General features: G+C 42.2%; 1 protein-coding gene across 1 annotated transcript in view; it reads left to right on the top strand.

Annotated features, from left to right (window-relative positions):
* The window catches only part of CACNA1H (calcium voltage-gated channel subunit alpha1 H), a 1,553,446-nt gene that overhangs the window by 1,472,427 nt on the left and 57,840 nt on the right, over window positions 1-23,179 (top strand). The window contains exon 31 of the mRNA XM_085629001.1: window positions 19,547-19,668. Coding sequence (XP_085485127.1) covers window positions 19,547-19,668 — 122 coding nt within the window. The remainder of the gene's footprint in view (window positions 1-19,546; window positions 19,669-23,179) is intronic.

Raw genomic sequence — 23,179 nt, 5'->3', positions numbered from 1 at the left:
CCTGGGCACCCCCAAGGTGAAGCCAGGCATCCTAGCGCTTTTGGGGCCGTTGTGGAGATTAAGCAAGCTATTGCCCAGAGTTGCAGAGTGGGACCCATGATTAGAATAGGCACCGAGGCGAGAATTATCGGGTCCGGGGCGGGAATTGAACCCTGGTCCGGGCCAGACCTCTGCGTCAGGGTCTGCCGCTCTAACCATTGAGCCACACTTCTCTGAAAAACCAACGCATCGCCACAGTGTGGCTGAAAAATCGACACAGTGCCTGTTCGCGGAACAAATAAACACCGCAACTCGAATCCAGAGCACCGACTCTCCGACATCCAAGACCCCCGCTTCAACTTCGACGCACGCCCTGCTGTGTGGCCGATGGAATTGAAGTATCACCTGTCTGCAGGAGTGGAAATGGATGTAGCGCCTGTTTCGCTGCCACATCAACCCACTGCCTGGATTTTCTCACACATCACACCTGTGCACAAAGTTTCCAACACATCGCCCCACCAAAAGGAGTCACTTCTAGAAATCGACGCATCGCTTCTCTTCCCAGTAAGGAATTGACACAACAGTTCTCCTGCGTGCAGCAGAACTGACAAATCCATTCCCCTGGGACTCGAGAACCGACGCATCGCTGCTTTTCCTGATGCCTTCCTCTTTTGTGGCTGTTTTAGACTTGGATTTTGATGCATCAAAGGTACTTTGCATTCAAATCAATGCATCCATAAAGTTCTATGTACGGATTTGCTTAAACCTTTTAAACGTGATTTTTTTTAGTTATGTATGTTGGTGGATTTTTGTTGTTTTGGTCTTGTTTGGTTTAGATAAAGATTGTTTATTTTGCTAAACTGGTGTGGTGTCCATATGTAGTGTTTTCACTGTGTTACTGTGTGATTTATGTACAAATACTTTACAAATTGCCTCTGAGATAAGCCTGACTGCTCATGCCAGGCTACCAAGGGGGTCAGCAGGGGTTATCTTGGGTGTGTAAATCCCTTACTAGAAAGAAGGGTACCTAGTTGGACAGGGTGCATACCACTGCCAAATAGAACCCCCCATTTCTAACACTCTTTAAGGTTCATCTTGGGTCATGCTAACTGTGCTTTCTGCTTACGGTGTTGCACAGGTAGTTCATCCCTCCAGGACATTTCTGACTCTTAATGTTTCTGTAATGAGGAACACAGGCAAAGTTGTCACCTCGTTTGTTTGAGGACAGACTCACATGCAAATAAGGAAATACCCAGTTTACATTTCATAGGAGCCAATTTTACCCCATGCTACATATATTACTAGCGTAGAATCCAGGTAAAACAGAATGGCTTTGTAAATGTCACTGTTAGGGGTTTCATTGTTTCATGAAGCTAGATACATTTCTAGCACTATATGGCTTTCACACTGATCGTAAGAAGCACATTTGTTTGTAAAATATGGTTGCTAATATGAAAATGTAAAAAGTAGCAATCGTTTATGAAAATGAGAAAACCTTGTGATGCAAAGCACTCAACCAAGTAAAATTAGCCTTCACTAGCATATTAACATTTAATTTTGAACATAAAATGAGAACATATATCAGTGAATCAGTCACCACTGTAAATCAGAAAACAATAAAGACATATTTTACTGTTGAGCAAACTTATAAATCTCTAGGTAAAATCCTAAAAATAGATCTTCTCAAACAAACAGATCTTCTCAATTACCTAGCACACTTAGAAATTTAACATGAACACTTGATACAAAATGAAGCAGAATAAGGTGCATTTTCAGACACAAAAACAGCATGTGTTAAATATTTTGATTACATAAATAAGAAGGGTTGTGGAAAAAGTGTGAACAGTATAAAACCAAGCAACGCACAACATACCGTTAATTGCTATCATACATACAAAAAACAAAGTGTAATTAGCATTGTGAGGCTCCGGCCTTGAGTGTTTTAACCACAACAAGGTCACAAATGCCATCAAAATCTAAAACCAATTGTTTTTTATTTGAAATATCTCTTTTGATAAAAAACAAAAGCAACATAAGTTATAAATAGCTTTTATACATCAAATAAGTGACCCGTTGCACTTGAGATTTGTAGGTTAATAAGGTGGGCAAATACTTACATTTGATGTAAAGTAGCTAGCAATTATTTAGGATATGATGGGTGGGTGACGAAGCACAGTTGGGCTGGCGAGGTCACTTGCATCAGCACGCCCTATGGCAGCCCATCTGGAATGCATTTTTGCGAAAAGTGCTAGCTCAACCAAACAGGAGCACTTACAGCTCAAATGCATGCTGGGTATTGCTGGTCTGCCTGGCATGCGTTTTAGCATTTCGGAAACAAACGCTCTAAAGTAGGTAGGTTAGTTTCAGAAAGAGTGACTGTGCACTTTTCAGAGCGCGCATGTCCCTTTGGCTGGCCGTTTTGCGAAGGCCAGCCACACATGCGCACTTTGAAACCTTACTTACTTAGAGTAAGAGCTGGGCTCAAGTGTGCTCGGGAGTGGTGAGTGAGGCTGCACCCTCCAATCAGAGCGCTGCTCTCACAGCATGAGAGCAGTGCCAAGATTGGTGCCCACACTGCATCCAGTTCCTGAGAAGAGCTCCGAAGCGGAGGATGGAGGACGTCAGTTCAGGTAAGTTTTTTTTAATATTAACAATTGCGTGCATGCTACTGCCCCCCCTAGCTGCCAGCCGTCACTGAATCACAAGAATACTTTCCCTTCTTGAGAGATTACATGAATCTGCTCTCATTCATTCATAGTTTCTCACTTGGCAACAATAAACACACACCTATCATAGACAACACTTTGCTACAGGTAAATATTTGATTTCATTCTTCTTACAAATCAGGTCAAAGGTGTTATAAATTCACCGTTTTACAGATACATCATTTCAGTGATCAATGCTGTGTGTTTGCCATATCAAAGTAGATTTCCAGGAGCGATAAGCGGTGGAAAGCCCTTTGAATTCCCAGAAAACGTTCGATAATCCAGTCCCAAGACGTTTGAAGCACAGTGCTTCTGTTGCATTTAAAAGCATCATGTTGGAAATTACCGACTGTATTTGTTAGCCATTGAACTCTGTACACTTTGTCCCTGCTAACCAGTCGTAAAGTGCTTGTCCTCCTCTTTAAACATGATGAAATTGGTACACAACTGAATTGACATATTTAACCTACCTATAAGTCCCTAGTATATGATAAGAAGTGCACCCAGGGCCTGTAATTTAAATGTCACTAGTGGGCTGCAGCAAAAATTGTGCCCCCCCACTGCAGTGACACCACCAACCAGACCACAGGCCTACCATTGCAGTCTGGCAGAGCCCTTTTTAAACAGTCAAATAGACCAGTGAAATAAACTCATTTGACAGGCCTAACCTTGTTTTTAAATACTAATGAATCACCCCTAAGGTAGGCCTTACTGCCCAGAAAGGCAGAGTACATGGTACTTAAAAGTAGGATATGTAACAGTTGAATACTCCACATATTCTTACTGTGAGCAAGCCTAAAAGCCACTTTAACTGTGGCAAAGCTGGCATCTTCCATAGAGAGCCACCGGATTATATTATTACACCCTATAATGCTACCTTTGGCTTGGAAACAGCTAGAGAAATGTTTCAGGGACTCTTTTTAATTCAATTTAATGGTAAAGTAAAATTTTATTTAACTATTAAGGAAAAGGTATTTTAGAAAAATTGCCCTTTCCTTGCGTAAAGCCTCTAAAACCTTTTCTGTAAGCATTCCAACTGTCACCTGGTCGCTGATGCCTCCCTTGTAATAAGGCGTGAATTTTTCCCTGGGCAGGCAAAAAGGGCCATGGGTGTCGGGAGGAGTTTCTTGTCTTAAAAGGAGGCATACATTGTCACAGGCATATGTAGGTCACGCTTGGGCCTTCCCCCTCTCTTGTCCTGCTGTTCACGGTGAAATCAATCCCTGTGGGAGCAGGAGCTGCCCCAGGACTTGTTTGGAGTGACTACAAGGCAGGATTGCCCAGTTCCATAGCCACACCCCTGGGTGGGCACAAGAACCTCTTACAGTGAAATAAAGGTTCTGCCATATTGGATTTAATGAGAGAGGGCACTGTGAAATAGTTTAGAGTAAAACCCACAGTAAGTGCTTCAAAAATGGGTAGGGTCAACCCTGAGAACTATTATTATGCAGGTTAGGGAGCTGCCAGGAGTTTGGCACTATTCATAAATGTGGCAGCTCCAGTACCCTTATCAGAACACTGCTGGACATGAAAATGATTCAGTAGAGGACTGCCCTGCTGTCTTAAGAGCTGAGAAGACCGAACCTACTTTCCTCATACCCAACTCTAATGATCAGAAGGCCGACCTCATGTTTGGGCTACAGCAACACAACAAGCTTCAATAAAACGTTTTCCTGCATTCCCATTTGACCAGGTCCAACTGGGCTTGCCCTGGACTCTACTGCTGGCCTCTGCTGGAGTGAGCCTTGACCCTCAAGTGCTGTACCCAAGGTCTTGGATCCTTTATTGTAGTCAAAGTGTACTGCTTCCTGTCTGACCCTAAAATCTGGGACTTAAAAACTTTTTGCCAATTTCTTTGCCTGGAGACTCTTCGGGAGACGGGGACCAACCTGCCCCACCTATCTGATGAGGGTGAATTGCAGCTGGGCCCAACGTAGCTGTAGCTCCCGATATGTTCTCCTCTCTACGCCGTAATCTGTCAGCCTGCAGCCTTGAAGGAAACCCGAGCTCCGGAACAGTTTCTAGCCCTGACATAGAAAGCTTCTAAAGTGCCTCCGTCAAAGGGGTTCCATCAATACCGAAGACCTCCGGACCAAGAAGCTTGAACTTTTCCCTCTCGGAGCCTTTCCCGCCTAGACCAATGACTTCACCAAGAATCTGTCCCAATGCTTTTGATGTCGAGCCCCTTCCCTTGACTCCAACCTACCTCCTAGTTCTGATGAAGGCTTTTGAAGTGCATATAACTTCTAAGTGAAGGGTACTTTTTGACCAGGACGAACCTGGTCTTTGTATCTGACCCATGTACCATCGCACTCAGCCTTACAATTTAGCCCTGTCGCCGTCTCGTGCTACCAGATGACCATGGTTGGTGCTTAACACTTTTTGGCATTATTTTTTATGCAAAAGTTTAAAGATTCATAACTGCTGTTCTTTTGATTCGTTTTTACCATTTTTGTCTCATTTTATTCATCAGTATTCTCTATTTTTCTAAATTTGGTTTGAGATTTATCTTGTGGAGCATTTTAACTTTATTACTGTTTGAGTACTGTATAAATACTTCAGACTTTGCCTCTATGTTAAGCCTGTCTGCTCTGTGCCGTAGCTACCTGGAGATTGAGCTCAGGAACATGGAATGAGTTTAGGGGTTCATTGTGACAAAGAATTGTGGTTGCTACTTGAGTTGAGGTCTCACCCCTCTGAACTAATAACCCACTTTCTTACACATCTGTCATTCAAAGAGTACTTTTTACATCATGCACAGATTTCTACACAAGCCAAATCTGGATGCTGAGAGCAGCTCCAGGATTGGTCAGGAGTCGCGTTCACTGGGCAGGAAGGAATTGCTTTCCCTTTCCTGCTCGTGGACATCACACCACCTTCGCCGGGAGTGCCTCACCGGGTGGGAGCATCATTGAGGTGAGTTGGGCTCATAGAGCCCCCTCCCCATATTTTTGTATTGCTAGCCGCCGCTGTGTCTAGGGCGTATCCATTCACAGAATCAGTTGCTTCACAAGGTGATACTGGAACAAGAAATCATTATGGCTACATTTGGGATTGTGCCCAAAAATATTTTAAAACACAATTGCCAAAAACACTCCAGATAGTAGTTTTACATAGCATTTCACCTCATAAAGTGGATGTGGAAAGCAAAGTGTGCTGCCAGCAGCTAGCAAATATTGCTGTGCATGCAATCCCTATACAGTATTAGTGAGGGACAGGCTCCTTATTCAGGTGTTGTCAAGGCCCAGAAAGGACTACAAATATTAGTATAACTCAGATGCAAGAACATTTTTGAGGAGGAACAGAATTTAAAAGTATTTACTCTAAATTGCCTGAGTCTCTGACTAATCAGTACTAATTACAGCACGAGTGCACTATTGTGATAGTTCTACATTATTCTTTAAGACAAAACGGTTAATAAACGTTAATGGGTGCAAAACCAGTTAGTACGCATAAAATATAGAGACAAGAGAATTTCGTGCTAAGCTCTTAATACTTATATACTTTACCCAATCAGCATAGAAAGAAGATTGCCTTCTGTCTTCTGGAATAAAGAATCCAGACATCTGCAAAACTGCACTATATGTATGCCAGAAATCTACGTCTAGCCCAATCACTCACATTCTACCAACCATAATATAAAAGGCATGTCATAAGATCAATAGGGATTGAGGGTTCTCAACCATAGAATAGAGGAAATATCTGACTGAATAGAAAAGACTCATGGTTCCTATTTAGAGTTGACAAATATGGTGGGTGTCTCATCCACCATATTACCAGTGCTATTGACTATAATGCATTTGTACTTGGCGGGTGGGACATCCAACATGTTTAGGACAAAGTATGATGCCCACAATACTCTAAATAAGGCTCCAAGTATATTGAGTTGAGATGCGTTGTGTTACATTGTGCGCAGTGAAGGTAATGGTATGTCTCCCATTTGCTGAGTGCTGCATACATCATATATGTTGCTTCTTTGCACTAGGGCATGTCAGATACACAACACAAACTCAGGAGATAGGACACCACTGTATTTTAATGAAATTTACAGTTTGGGGGGATTTCTAAGTGGAATATGAAATTCAGGTATTTTGACATTGAGACACACATTGTTCCACAATATTGTAATATGTGCAGAAACTGCTCTTCTACTAATCCTTGCAAATATTTTTTATTTTTTTATAAATGAAAAGAAAACTGAAAATGCAGTTTCCTGCCAGGTCCATTGTACACAAATCTGTCTGTTTTCTTTTTGAAAAAACAACTGAAAACATCCCTCTCCTTTAAATGGTCGTTTGTCACCAATTATGAAACATACAGAACAGTCACGAACTGTGTCATTTCCATGCTGCACTTTTAGTCGCCTTTCTTTAAAAGCCACTTGCCATCATTAGCCTCTTCCATGCTCATGACGTCTCCCAGCCGTCATGAGTCACGATGGGCGTGTGGGGACGACGGCCGGGAGACGTCATGACCACGCCCGCGATCGGAATGTCAGCACTGCGGGAGCGCTGCGGCGGAATTTGCGCCGCAGCGAAGAGGTTAAACATGCTGTCCAGATGACCGCATGTTAGCAGTAAGACTAATCAACTTCAAGAGGGAATATTCCAAAGCAGTATACTCTAAATTTATTGAGTAACAACTTAACAAGCACCAAAAACCTCAGATGAATACTTTCAGACAGTTCTCCCAAGCTGTGAAAAACTATAAGGCCAAATAAAAGGCTGCCTGCCCCTCCGAAAGGTCTTAAACACTTTCCAGATACCTAACTCCTGAAAGCAAACCACTACTTTAAAAAGTTCAAACGCCATCAGCAAGGCAGCACCTACACCTTCATGACCACATCACACCAGCCCTACAAGTACTTTATTGACTATAAACAAACTCTTCTCCTCCAAGGCACTCTTCATTGTACCGAAGTCCATCTACAGTAAGAGGTCAACCTCCATTCGAATAAAACTGCAAAGATGTTGCCAGACTAGAACCCCCGCTTTAGAGTGAAACACCTGCTGACTACTAGGAGTTGCGCATCGATGGAACTTCCTTTGAGGTGTGTTTCTAAAGAACTTCCTTTTAGGTGCGGTTAGCAAAATGATGGAACTTTTTCCCGGTAAAGACAAGAAAGATCCAAGACCACTTTAAATTCTGAAAAAATGGTAAAAATGTAACTCTTCCTATAACAGATGGTGAAGAAACAAAACACCAATAGAGGAATCCACCACATAACAAGGAGGGTGTGGGTAACACAGGAAGAATTGTCATACCGACCGACCTCCCAAAACCCCCAAGGATAGCAAGAATAGCCCATGCAAAACTAACTTTCTATCACTCTGCTACACACAACAGTGTTGCAATACGATTGCAGCACAATAAAAAGAGCAACCACTGCCCTACAGCAGTAAGGACACCAAACAATTCCTACATGGGCCATATTTGCAAACCACACTCTGACAACCAGACCCAGCAATGGGTTCTAAAGTTATTCCTTACACCTTTCCTTCCTCTTAAAATCAACTAAAACCCAATGCAAAAAGACATATTGCCTCAGTACAGCACAACTAAAGTCCTTACGCACAACACCAAAACGCATGCGAGATAGAACACGATACAAACCCACAACTTTTCAACCAAGCTTAAAATAGGGTGTAGCATGCGGCCCATCCACCTAAAACACTGTGGCAACTCATCAGAGGCATAATGTGCATGTAAATACTACACTGAATTGCCCCCCTCCCCACTGGGTACCGAAAAATCACTTGCCAGCTGAATTCCTCCACCATAGGGATAGTTTCTTAGAGGAAATCCAACTAAAGGATTCAACATATTTTAAATGTCTTTCAGAAACTGGAGGATTGTCAGTTCCTTCCAAACTCTAAACAAGCATTGGCAATGCATTAGGTTTGGCTTTTGAATGCCCTATCCACCCAGACCAAAAGTCCATTTATGTTAATGACTGCCAGAGATAACTACCTTAAATTATCTAGTTATCTAAGACACTTTAATTGTATTCCACTGTCGTGTGTATCCCTCAAAGGTCAAGCTGAGGCAGCTGGATAATTAAAGAAAATTATCACAGCAGTGTAGATGGCTTGCACTTATTCTGTGAAAGCCCACAACTTTTGCTTAATCAACTCATGTAATCCTGGTGGGAGCTACATGTTGGCGGGCGGAGCCACTCTCCTTGTGATACATAATTGTCTGGCGACAGCTGCGCTGACAGGCTAGACCGTGACGAGGCCCTCAGTGGGCAGCGTGGGATCCACAAGCTTCATAAATGATGAATAAAATAAGTGTCTTGAAGGTGGAAGGAGCCAGCAAATTTGTGTATATGCAATAAAATAAGTGTATTAACAACTGGCAGTCATCTGCGCCGGACAGTCGCCATCTTCTCACACCCTGCTACAAACACCATTGCTCACGTGCACGTCTCTCAGCAGCTACCGCCCGCCACGCGCGCGAGGCATCCGTCTCTCCTCAGAGCCGACTCCGGGCTCTTATTATGTGCTTCAGCGACAAATGGGCCATCATGAAATATCCAAGCAAGAGTGATTGCTGCGTGTTTGTAATGAAAACTTAATGATGCCGTGTTTTATTGGACGGGGACGTTTGTTTATGCAGTTTGCATTCATTAGGATATTAAACCTGGGGAAAAAAATACAATTGCTCACTTTATTCTGGTTAAGCACCTCTTGTGGGAAAATGTGCTTTGCAAAATAAAGATAACGAACACGAGGCATGGAGTAATTGAGGGAACATATTGCACTGCAGTACAAAGAGCCGCTGGCCAGGGTAAGGCCAGCTGGGACCTTGAAATGGAGCTGGGGGTAACACACATGTTCCCTATTACCTGCGCTTCATTGTTACCTGTTATCTGGCTCTCTTAGCACTATACTCTTTTAGGTCTGAAGCGCATGTACCAGTATATTTTCGACCGGATGAACTAAATGTCACCCAACTCAAAATTCTGACCCCTGTGGAAATATGTGTAAAACACCAACTAACTCATAACCAGGGTTTATGAAGGAACTTCAGTGCTTTTCTAAGGGCTATAACAGTGGAAAGTTGGCAAATCTAAAAAAAATGATGTTCCAGATCCTCGGAGCATAGACCACACAGCATCCATCGTTACCTAAATGTCTCACCCTAGTACCTGTGTATAAAGAATATTAACTAGATTAAAAATGAAAGCTGTGCCATACTCTTAGTGGAGGGGACTAAGGAAGAAGGGTAGAATAGACTGGGCTATTCACCTTTAAAGGGATGTGGAACAGGTGCAAACAGTGGCCAGTCCTCCTTGAGTAAGAGTACAAATAGTTTAAAACCACAACTAGTTATCCTATGCCAATGCAATTGACAATATTGAAATATATGATATTTAGGTGCCGATTACGATATGGCCTGTAAAGGCTCCAACTGCAGGTCGGAGCCTTGAGGCAGCATCGTGATGGGCCGGGCAGTTTACATTCCGACTGCCTTATTATGTTGGAGGCGGTCGGAAAGTAAACCTGCCGGTCATTTCGGCTGGCTTCCGACGGGCTCAGAGAGCCAGTCCGCCAGTTGGAAGCCATCAAGTAATCTCAAGGGCGGGTCTTTCCGCCCTTGAGAATACGATCACAATTTCCAACATGGAATCCATGTATTTTGGAAAGTGTGTTTGGGGGCCCACAGCAGGGCCCCCTTTGGTTCACAGCTTCTGGTTGGAGGCCGAAGGGGCACCTATGGTGCCCCCATGTTGATCCTAGCACCTAATGGCAGGCACCTTGAGGTGCCTGCCATGGGGTGCAGGGATGAACCACACCTCCCATTTCACTATGGGAGCATGTATTACGGCCGGTTTATGGCCGTAATGCATGCTCCCATAGTGAAATATAGGAATGCGACCGAGCATTGTTCGGTCTCATCCTAATGAGGCAGTCGGTACCGCCGACCGGCTGTCGGCCGGTCCCACAACACAGTCGTTGTCGGGCGGAAGTGATTCTGCCTGGCATCATAATAAACCCCCTAAGTCTCATTTTGGAAGTCAAATATCAGTAACTCAACAAAGTCTTGAAAGAACTTCAACAGGCAACTAAAATCAAATGTGGTAGAAGTCAAGAAAATTATAAATTAAAAAGTTTAAAATATTAGGTACAAGTGAGACGCAGTTATGATTAGTGAGATATTTTGAACAAGGGTGACATTAAATTAACAAAGTAACCAAAGAAAATCAATATCACCACAGAATCAAGTCACAGTAGTTCTTTGGAATAAAGTATAGAAACAGAAGTAGAAATTAAGGGCCTTTGTCGTCAGGATGTAGCAGACACTGGTCCCTTTATTTCCTGATAAGGAAGGCTGCCTAAAGTAACAAAACCCAGTGAAAAGTTTGATAGTGAATGAAGGGACATTGCTCATAAGAGGAGATAAGGTTTAGAGGGAAATTCGCTTCCTTGGGCACCAGCGGACATGGGTTGAAGTTCTGTGTCTGACACTTGACTGATAATTGTATTATTGTAAGCAAATGATCTAATCTCCCTAAAATTGTAAGTATGCTTGCTTTGTAAGGCAGAAGTAAATGGGTGAAATGTAATGAAATCATACAATTAAAAGGTCTTAATCTCCAACCAAAGTAGACTATCTATTACCACCTTCTTCCGCCCTGATTGTCACATAGCACTTATACCTAGCGAGCTAGGTTTGTGCTTCATAAACAAGATTACATGCAAAATTTAATATGCATCAGTTTTACAAAACATGAAAGAAAAGGGATATCTTTTGTAGTGTTAATGGTTTTAACATGTTATTGTTAAATAAAAATAAAAACGTTTTTGTTAGTTTGTGATATTGTAGTGAAGCCTGAGAGAGTTTTAAAAGCAGAGAGTCAACTATTGCTTCCTTGTTATAACTATATTTCGAGCCTTTATGTGCAGAGAGCCTTAGTGGAAGTTAGCTTACAACAATAACCTTTTTCGAGGAGTAATCACCACACAAATTTCACAAAAGTGACCACTAAGTCATATTTATATTTTGCAGAAGTAAATCCTGACCATTTGCCTGTTGACAAAGGCTGTGCAGTTACTCCTATAAATGCAACTATTAGATCTGTTTCAATTATCCCAAAACGTATCCAAATTAATAGGAATCATTCTTCCCATATTAGAAATAATAAGATCAAATATTTGATAAATACACTTCAAAGTAATAGGCTTGATGAGCACCTGAGAACCCTTTTACTTAATAATGCCATGTAATACAGCTGTTTTGCACACAGCTGATTATACACACAAGACTCTCAGATGTCTAATAACCCTTGGAATTGTGTCCTTCCTTCTTGGAAACCATTCTCATTTACTTGGTAGCTATTTACAGTAATTGATACCTCACTTTGTTTTCATAATAAAGTTACAGGGTGTTTCCTTTATAAAAAAAGTTAAAACTGCACATGCCAGGATTAAGAGTATGGAGTCTACTTCTCAACAGCTTGTATAGAAGCATTCCACATGAAGAAGAGATTGAGGCAGGTCAGTGGTAGTCACTGATAAGAGAGTTAATAGACAATTGTTTAACTACTTATCCAATGGAGCCCAAGAACAGCTTTAATAGCTTGTTTTTGTACAATATGAGTAGAATCATATGGTCTGACATCTATTGCTTCTTATGCCAATATTTCCATGGCGCATTTTAAAGAAATGCTTATTCTGTCCAATGAGAGATCGTTAAGTTGTATCTGAAAACTGATGCCACATTTGTTGTAAAGTCAGGAACACTTGTTGAATGGGTGATATGGATATCTGCAAATGGTGACAATCATCTCGCCATGAAGCCCCTTACGATGAATAATCTCTTCCCTTCAATGCCTCTTTGATAGTATACATATGTTTGTTTCCTTCCTTTATGTAATTTCTACTTCACCCCCTGCAAATCTATTAAGCTTCCCTGTAATTCTTGCTGCCTTTTCCTTTTTTTTTTTTTTTTTATCAGTGTACCTCTTATATTGCCCATCTGCCCATACCTGTTCCATGGTTTGCTATGTACCTGCCCATTACTATTAGCGCACTGTGGCGTAACATAAGCCCCCGCTGCCAGTGAGGTGTGCGGAGGGGGCCCGAGCTCCAGGGGGGGGGCCCTCCGAAAAAGTGGTATGCTGTGCTCCAGGGATGAGTACCCCCCTTCATGTACTTTGCAGGAGGGGGCCCTCAAGTTTTGTAACGCCACTGTTAGCGCATCTTTTCCAATGTTCACTATTGCTAATTCTTTCAGTTGATTATTCCTACTGATGTTACTCTCCAAGTTATGCATTGTTTCTGTCACTCCCCCCCCCCCCCCCGCCCATGCTTTCTTTACCCAAACTGTTGCACTGTGATATAACAACAATTTGCTGCCTGGTTCATGCTTAGTAAAATTGTATAAATGCAAAAACACATAATGAACTAATTATGCCCAAATATTGGATTAGTATTGTTCATCTCGCTATTAGATGTACAATATTTCAATGTCGGGTAAAAGGTATACCTATATGTATATAAATAGCTATAAAGTGCTAGTTTAAGAAGTGGTCTTGTTACTAAGACACAGTTCAGGTTGTTAAAAGAGCATTCTAGCATAATTTTGGGCCTGGGCGTGAAATTCCACTCCACTTGTGGAGTTTGTGGAGTTTTTCCCACTTAGCAACCCGTGTAGTGCGCGGAGTTCCGAAAAAATATGCGGAGTGGAGTTTTTTCTCGCTCTTGCCTGCCACCATTAAGTTGGTGAGCGCTAGCGAGGAAAATCTTACTCCAGACCTCTTTCCGGCGAGATTTCTCAACGCGGGCGGTCATGGATGGTCGCTACCACTTGCATTGAGAAACCTTCCATTTGTGTTGAGGAAGCTGCCGCTTCGAGTAGAACATCTACTCGAACAGCAGAAAGAAGCCTCGCCCTCTTGCACTGCACATGGTGCCATTTGCGCTGATTTTACAGCTCGGGACAAATACATGTTGCTAAAAATCAGCGCAAACATCTCAATGTAATGCACTCCACCACTTGCGTAGCGCTGCAGGGGTTTTACGCTGAACTCCATGCACTCATCCCAGGCGTACATCATTTGAGGATTCATGGGCTGTGCACCAAACTTCTTTGTTTTTCAGAAAATAACTTCAAAAGTGGGAGTTTGTCATTGAAAACAAAAAACTAATGATCCCCACACCCTTGGAGTTTTCTCTCAGGGTGTGGGGTGCATTTGTCTTTTTTTCTGACTGATATTGCCATGTTTTTCCAGGACCTAATGGACAGGGAAAAAAACATTAGACCATCTGTTTTGAATAGGGTAGGTGGTCTGATGTCCTTACTGAGAGCACCTCTCTTGTCAGGACATTGGATGTGGAGTACCCTGTCCGCCAAACTCTAAATCAGCCTCCATGTCCTATCACACAGGATTGACATCTGCTCGAATTGTGTGGTTTTTAGTATACTGATAGAATACAGTAAGTCAGCAAATGGACATTGCTGACTTCCTAAGTAATAGAAGAATAGTAATCAGATAGATACTACTAGGAGATAGCACACCTTTCCCTTTAATCAGGATCTCTGTCATTTAGAAGTGTGTCTTCCTCTATAAGTATAGCAAGAAGTGGACTGCCAGGCAAAGAAACAGAGGTATTTTGTTTTATCCATTTCCAAGTTCAGTGTGCTTAAGGGACATTTACTTAAATCTGTATTTATTGTTCTTACTGCGATGCGGAATATATGGAATATGTGGATTATGTATCTTCTTTAGGTTGTTGATATACTTTCTTACCTTTTGGTAATATTGATACCTCTTAATTGGTTTTAAAAGAAGAAGATAAAGTTATGCTGTGTAATATCTTGGGTGTCTCTCTCCACTTATTCCACATTGTTGTGGACCAATGGTTAGTTTACAAGTGCGGGATTAAGCACATGAAAATTGCACCAAGTGATACGATTTGTTTGACATTTTCAGGCAATTGCTTTATTATGTGGAAGGTAATCAGGCCAGAAAGAGTATCTGAATACCGCTTTTCTTAGGGTTAGTGCAACTGAATGTAAAAATATGGTAGGATTAAGTCTGAATGAAACCAACAGAACATATGTTTGGAGATCTGAAAGAGAAGAAGTTGGCCCTTTGTTTGCTTGCAGTATCAGTACAGTCAGCAGACTGTTACCCTTTGCTTATCTTCCATTTTGTTTTTTGTTCACTGGGGTAATAGAATTGTCTGTGGAGGAAGGCAAACAGTGCTCTTTGTTTACAAAAGGAGTCCAGGGGCCCTACTATGGATATGGTGCACTGTCCCACACTACATCGCTCTACACACTTAGGTCTGTGTGAGGCACACAGTGGGAGAGTGCAGCTTGTTACATCAAATGTTTGAATATGTGTCTGCATTGAAAACAGCACATTCATGAAAAACAGAGCAGCAGCTTGAAGCCACCAAACAGTCTTTCACTGTGCAGGAGACATCTGAAGTGGTGGTACAGATCGTGCTGCAGATGGGTTCAGTGAGTAAAATTCCCCGCTTTCAGTTGGATGTCTGGGTGGATTCTGGGGATCCTCTTTCCCCCTCTAAAGGGTTCCATCGGGAGGCACACTGTTTGTGGGTAACGTCAGTGTGGGACAGTCAGTGTGCCTCCTGAAAGTCTTTTTGCTTCTGTGTCCACATCTGTAATATGAAGAAGGTGCATAGCAAAGTAATGCCTTATTTACGTGAGGCAAGCACATTTCAAATGAATGAATGTCTACATGAGATCATACAATCACATATGTAGTACCAATGCGATCTGCATTGCAAAATGGATGTGCAAGCTTCTGTGGCCCTTTCTTTTAATACCAAAATGCTCCACCACACAGAATGTGTGCATATGTGCCCCTTGCGACCCCAGGGCACTCAGTGTAACACCGCCCAAGAGTGGATGGTCTATGCTGAATAGTAGATACTCATTGTACCATCAGGAGAGGCAGGACTAGACTTGTGCAATTGCTGTATTTGACTAGTATTCATTGCATTAGGTAGAAGAGACGTGCCTTGCCTATGCTTTTGTAGTTAGGAATCAGTTAACACGACAGAATAAAACTGACTTGATGATCTTTCTAAGACATACACACAGAATGTAGATAGTTAAATAAAGCAACATAAAACTTTTCACAAGTGTGTGCCAACAGAGAGATTACCAGCACTAAGGGTGGGTTTGTTGTCAAACAGCTTTCATAGGAAGTGCCAGGAGTTCAGTTTTTTCACCTGTTTGACGGCTGATGTAAATTTACTTGGGGCACTCAATTTACAGCTCAGTACACAAATGCTCACATTACCAAAAATGCTGTTACAGCTGCTTCATTTGTCAAGGGTAAGAAATATAAAGTAGTCCACGGCCCTTAGAGATGGCCCTTACTAAAAAGTATGATATGCTGTAGGAGTTAGGACACATAGCTGTTGTCTTATCTTCTGCATTAGTTATAACTGTTATTCACCTTTTCCAAATTTTCCAAATTTAAGGTGAATGGATTTGTAAATAGGGTTTATGTGCATTGTGGCATACAGATGCAGAACACAATCTGACAAAACAAAAATGTAGGGCTCAATTTAGAATTTGGTGGAGGGAGTAAAGGGAATCAGGGTGTCGAAGGATGTTATGTCTGTCACTCTGGCCTTACTCTGCCTGCCAGAGTGAGAGTTCACAGCTGACCAGGCGATGAACTCTATGGGTTTGTATCAGCTGGCATCTCGGTGGTTCAACAAAGCCATTGATAAGTTTGTTGTGGGTCTGTCATTGGTGATGGATGCTTACATTAGCGGTGGGCGGTAAACTCCGCTACACTGGTGGAGTTTTGTCACTAGTGCAGAGTTCGGCAAAAACACTCCACTAACCGCCAGCAGAGTGGAGTTCAGTTTACTAGCGCCCACTGGGTGCTTCTACCTTCATTTTGCATGAACAAGCTCTTTTAAGATGGCTTCATTACAAGAGTCGTGTTAAGGGCGGGCCCGCAGACAGGGCCAAAAAGTCCTTTTTCTGTTGTTATTGCTTCTGCCTCTGGTGGGAAGGAAGGGCCTCCAATCCAGCAGTTTCTTGCTGCTGCACCAGAGCCAACAGGTTCACTCACCAGACCAAGCCATCAGAGTAGCTCTTGACAGACTTTAACCGTGTGGGAAAGAAGAGTGGCAAAGAGCATGAATATGGTGGAATAGCCCTTCGACAGGGGCCTGCTGGTGAGTGAGTCCGATAAGAGTCAGTGACAGGGACTGGATCTGCCTGGATAAAAGGAGAGTGCGGGGTGGAGGGTGCGAACCTCCTTTTATCAATCCTTCTCATATACTCTTGCTGACGTTTAGGCCTAGAGGCCCCTACAACAAAACACTGTTGAAGAGGGGGAAAACTTCCTTATGCCTGTTCGTTAAAGCCCAGCATGCCCCACACATAAGAACTCTTCATAAATCAGGCTGAATGCTCCCGAACATAGGCCTTACCTCTGGTCTCCCTGGAAAGGATCACAAAAAATCCGAATTCCTTTGCTTTCATCTAACTGACTTCAGTACTAGGAGCCTAACTAATGTCCCAAGACCACAAAGGGTGAAGTTTGCTGTCTGCCTGATATTTGTGGGCACCAACTTTCAAGATGGATTTCTTTTTTCCCCGCAATGAAATGCTTCATTGTATTGTATGTGAAACTGCATTTTAATTTATTATCCCTGCCATTTTATAATTTTTTCTCCTTAATCTGAGTGAGTACATAATCGGTACTGAGGTTAGACCAGGCCAGGGTGGCATGTGCTCTCGCCTCTGGTTGTGCGGGACGGATGGAATTGCCGCCAGGGAAGCACTATAACTGGTGCAAGTTATAGCATAAGCCGGTCCTCAAGCCGCTGGCACAACAGCCAGCACCTGACGACAGGCCATTTTCAGCCAACAAGCAGCCCCAGTGTTTCCTCAACCATGAGGCGCAGACCTTCTGGCATTAAATAAGGGAAGGGAATGAGCATGCAGTCTGCGACAGCTTCTTCCATTAGCCAAGCGTTTTGTCAAAAGGAAGGGAAATGTTTAATGTAGTTTCGGAGGTTATTCCTCATAGTCACAGAGTGACCGGCGTTTGCACACGGTGAGTCGGGGTGGGGGGAAGTCCACGGAATCCTGCAGAATTCCGCGGAATTCTGCGGGGTAAAACTTACACCAAACTTTTGAAAGTTTTATATCTTTCATAAACAAACTCCCAAAGCAGGAGTTTGGTTTGTAAAATGTAAAACTATTGACACCACACCATAGAAGTTTTCCTCCATGGTGTTGGGGTCATTGTTTTATTTTTACTGTCCCTCACTGACAGTTTTTACCTGGCGGTGACGGACGACAAAAAACCCCATTAAAATCCCACCACACACACACTAAATTCAATTCCTTACCTCCACCTGCCCATTCTCCATCAGGCGATCAGAAGATGTCAGTGACAGAGCTTGAGTAGGCTCCATCAGCGATATACTATTGGTTGGCCCAGCACTAAATCAAGCACTGGACTGAGATTTTGGAAGTCAGGATACTCTATTACCCTCTCTGCTAAACTGTAAATCAGGCCTATAGTACCCTAAATATTGTTCATGAAAATATTTCCAGATTAGAGGAAATCTAGGACCCAATGGAGCGATATTAATAAAAGGAAATCTACACCTGATGGAGCAATACTTTTATAAACAATATTTTCACCACAATATTTATCTCAGACAATATTTTTGATATTGATATTCTGGCATACAGCCAATGCTGTCAGGGACTGCACATCAAAATGCACAAAGTTTAGTACCGCCAGTCTATAGATTTTTTTTTCTATTTAAATCCTATTGGTGACTTCAAAATCCCATATTTTGATGCCATGGAATTTGTAGAATTGCACCCTTTATGATAAGCAGCCTGGAGAAAAATACGGGTTGACGGATGTGATTTAGAACAGGGGCTCCAATTTTTCAGTCACAGGAGCTACTTATCTTTAAAGAAAATTATCCACGAGCTACTAGTATTATTAGAGTTGGAACAGTGACCACATAAAGCAAGATTACATTAGTTGCCACAATTTTCATGATTGCCAGCAGTGATCACCTCAGTGCATCAGTCTCGGTTGCCAGCATTATTTAAAAAAATATGCTTTGTCAGTATGAAATGTGTTATGTTTCCTCGTGGGTAATGTATAACAGCCATAGCTGCTATGCCCATGAAACCAAGATAATAATATTAGTAAGAAGTCTCCACAAAATTGCATGATTTATCACTCAAGTAAATTTAAATATTTTTCGAAAACTCACACCATTTTTCTCCTCACTCAAGCTTTTTTTGTCCTAAATACACGTTTTTAAATTTTTTTATACCCATATAAATGCAACCATGCAAAAGATTCTAATTTAGTAGGCTGGGCTGCACATAGGAGAGCTACATCCAAGAAGCTGCTGATCTACTGATGGCTGACAAGCCACTCATTTGAGAAGCGTGATTCAGACATTCAGGTTTCCCAAGGGCTATACATACAAGATGACATCACAAATCGGCTATGGGGCGGTTCTGGCACTACTGCACACTAGAGACTTAGGAACTGTATATGGCAATGTGCCTGACCAGGAAAAAATTGTGAAATCAGAAACTGCACTCAGGTACAAATAAGCCACAAAAAGACTAAAATTAAAACTAAGGATACATTTCCAGATCATGTATGCTTTTTGTGTAAAATAGGAAAAAACTATACTTTTTGACATTAATTGACATAAAATTCTATGAGTCTGATGTTCCAGTGGTTCTAATCCATCGGCAATCCGCTTTAATCTCTCTATTACAAGCGTAGTGGCTGTAAAATGTGAAGAAAATCCATTCATGACAACTGCTCTCCTCGGTGATTTCTTTCTTCTGTTTGCTTTTTGCAGTGTGCAACGATGAGAACCCCTGTGAAGGTCTGAGCCGACATGCAACTTTTGAAAACTTTGGGATGGCCTTTCTAACGCTCTTTAGGGTCTCTACAGGTGACAACTGGAATGGAATCATGAAGGTATGATCATTGTTGCAGCTGAGGGGAAAGGGAGGAGATGAATGCGCCTTCAAAGAATGGGGGGCAGGTCTCTTGCCTTTAGGGCAGCTACAGTCTGGAGCTCCCTGCCTTATTCTTTGCGTAGCATTCAGGATCTGGGGCAATTTAAGAAACAGCTCAAAACTTTCCTGTTCTAATCAGTTTTTATTCTCAGCACCTCAGGGCTCGCGCCGGGACACTCCTTGGAGTTTCTGTGCGTGTTATAAACTTCGGTAACATAACATAACAATGCAGCTTTTTATTCTCAGCACCTCAGGGCTCGCGCCGGGACACTCCTTGGAGTTTCTGTGCGCGTTATAAACTTCAGTAACATAACATAACAATGCAGCTTTTTATTCTCAGCACCTCAGGGCTCGCGCTGGGACACTCCTTGGAGTATCTGTGCGTTATAAACTTCAGATAACATTCTCTGGCACATGTATGAGGTCGTAGTCGGGGTGTACTGTATTCTGTTTTTTTCTACATCTTTTAACCGTACCCATTTCCCAAAATGAGGTATCTAGCTTTATGTGTTTTATCTAAATAGTATACATTTCTTTAGGAAAGTCAAATTATCTGGAGCAAAACTTACATGAACTGTATTGAACTGTCTAATATTGTGCCAGATTCACAAATATTTTGCTGTAAATTTATTTTATAGTACTCTTGCATTACTCCACAATTTCAAGAGTAAGAAAGGAGTATGCAAGGAGTACTCCTGACATACTCCTGGTGTTCAGGCAGAACCCAGTAGCACTAAAAGAATAATAAACATCTACTCACCACAAATCGTGTGTTACGTGAGCCCTCACTGCTGTTATACAACTGAGATCTGCAGACATGCACAAGCAGAGCAAACAAAACAATGCAACACAATAACATGGTGTAACACAATCTATTACCAGCCTCAAATACCAACGACACAAAGGGAAATCTTATCACATTTGTTTATTAATTGCATTTTTAAGGTGAAAGAAAATTGTGTGAAGTTGATCTCAAATGCAATGAGATGCAAAAACATTTTTTAAAGATAGGCATCAACTCACGATGTCAAGCAGATTGCTGCAAGGGACTACATCACGCATAGTGTGCTCCCTCTTTGTGTATCCCTGGCCCACTATGATATTACAGGAGTGGCCTCAGCGGCTTGTGCAGCTTCTTCTGTAATACTGATAGCACTGCCGCACATGCAGCGCTAGCACAATCTTGATAGGGCGTTACCTCATTTGCATGGGGAGAGTGGTCCCATGCAAATGAAAAAGAAAAAAAGCAATTCGTAAAGTGAACCAATACTCAACGGCATCAAGGCGCTCCAGACTCAAAAACCCAACAGTGAAGGGTAGAAGCAGAAAACCCCAAATACACTGAACCCAATTATAGAGTGAAAAGCCAAGTTTTAAGACTTCTCTTAAATAGGCAAATCACTGTGCCCCTGTCTCCAGTGACCTATTACAGACGTAAGTACAGAGGCAGACAGGCCCTTAGGAGACAAAATGACAGTGCGCCACAAAAAGGTGGCCCATTGTTAGTCTGCTGCCTGAATGCAGCCCTCTGAAAGGGGAAAATAAGGTCCCATGAACCTCCCCAGTCCTCTCCGTATTGACGAGTGCAGTCACTCATTGCATCCACCTTCAGGTGGATCTCTGTCTCCTCTTTAAAGTGCAGGTGTCTGCCGCCTGCACAGTCAACCACAGAGTGGCTTGGAAGCAGTTGCTCTTATTTTACATTGAATGCACTACCCCCAGGATAGCCCAGAGTTCACAGGTGCCTAAAGGGCAGCTTACTCATTATAATAGGGCACACTAATCCCGTCGGTGCCAGGCGCACCTTTTGAAAAGTTCTGTATGTGTGTCACAGATCAACATGGCATGGTCTACAATTTCTTAAAAGAACCAATAGCTCATAGCTAACTATTCATTTGTCTACAATACGAATTAGAGCATCCAATGCATATTATGTTGGAGAAGAGGTCCTTCTTTTAAGAAGGGAAAGAACAAGACAAACTTCATGTCAATGATTTATAACTCAGACAAATTACTCCCACTGCCAGGCTAGACTCTAGTTACCCCTTTGGTGTTTTAGGTTTCTTGCTGACACCTAGTGGTACATTTGCTAACGCAGCCGCTCGTGCGTCACAGCATAGTGGACATTATTTACTGTCATATAGCATCATGCGAGCCACCGTGCAAAACTGCAGTAAATAGACCCTAAATAAATAAAAAATAAATACAATAAAAAAATACATATGGTATTTGTGGTCGCACTTCAGATCCACACTTGGATTCTAATGTGAAGATAAGTTAAGGTACATCACTCCTTTGCCTGCTTTTTTTTTTAATGAAGCATTTTTATAAATAAAGACAAATTAATGGCATGCAAAAAAGAGAGTGAGTGAGTGTGAGAAAGAGAGAATGTGTGCGTGAGTGTGTGTCTAGTTTACTATTTGCTTTTAAAAATGGATGATGCACCACGTTTTGCTTGTTTTTCAAATGTATTCAGCACTCAGCTAAGTGGCCCACTTAACGCTAGTGACTGAAAAGGATGTGCTTAAGAATTGGGGGACAAGATCAAGAGCTCTTTCAATAGCAGATACATAAAACCTCCCATTTCTAACAGCCACTAATGAAAACTCTGGCGAGGGAGCCAAGAAAAGCTCTAAATGCCTCATAACATATAACTGCACAATGTAGTACACTGCAGGGGAGCCATTCCTTGCGTTGTTATTAACGCTTTAATGATGCTGCTCACTCGGAAATCATCCAGGGACCAAAACAAATCACTGAATTATGCTCCTGTGTTATTTCTTCACTGGATGATGCTATTTCCGCTTATTAAGTAATCACTTTTAAAACGTATAGATCCATATACAGCAAGTGCATACATTAGGCACATCATAATGTTCCATGTAAGTGCCTACTCGGTCTATGCTTGAAGGGTTATGACCAGTGTCTAATTTGAAAAAGACAAAGGGCATTATTTGAGTTTAGCTGATGGGTTACTTCATCACAAACGTGACGGATATCCTGTCTGCCGTATTACAAGTGCCATTGGATATAATGCCCTTGAAATACAGCAGACAGGATAGCCGTCATGTTTGTGATGGAGTAACCAGTCCCCCAAAGTCGAAATCAGGCCTCAGTGCCAGGGCTCAAAATTTTGCTCAGAAGCCAGCTCCCAGCTCTATCAAATTTTGAGGCTGCTGAATGCCAATGCTGCCTAGTAATGACTGCATGCCATGCCCCTTTCATCCACCATCAGGCACTCCCTGTCCCTTTATCTCACCTTTGCAGGTTCTTTTTAATCTTTGCTTTCTCACTTTGTCACAGTTTTTCCATCTTTCTCTTCCTCCTTCTTTTCCCCTTGTTTATTTTTCTATCTCTTGCTCTGCATCAAAGTCTGTTGAGGAAAACTAAGAGCGGTCCCCAAAAATGATTGCCCGTGGGCCACAAATGCATCCACCGGCAAAAATTAAGCAGTGTTTATGATTAAATAG

The sequence above is a fragment of the Triturus cristatus genome, chromosome 10 (assembly GCF_964204655.1).
Source record: "Triturus cristatus chromosome 10, aTriCri1.1, whole genome shotgun sequence".
In the NCBI taxonomy this organism is placed as follows: Eukaryota; Metazoa; Chordata; class Amphibia; order Caudata; family Salamandridae; genus Triturus; species Triturus cristatus.
Note: the sequence above shows the minus strand (reverse complement) of the source record. Positions and strands in the feature narration are given on the sequence as shown.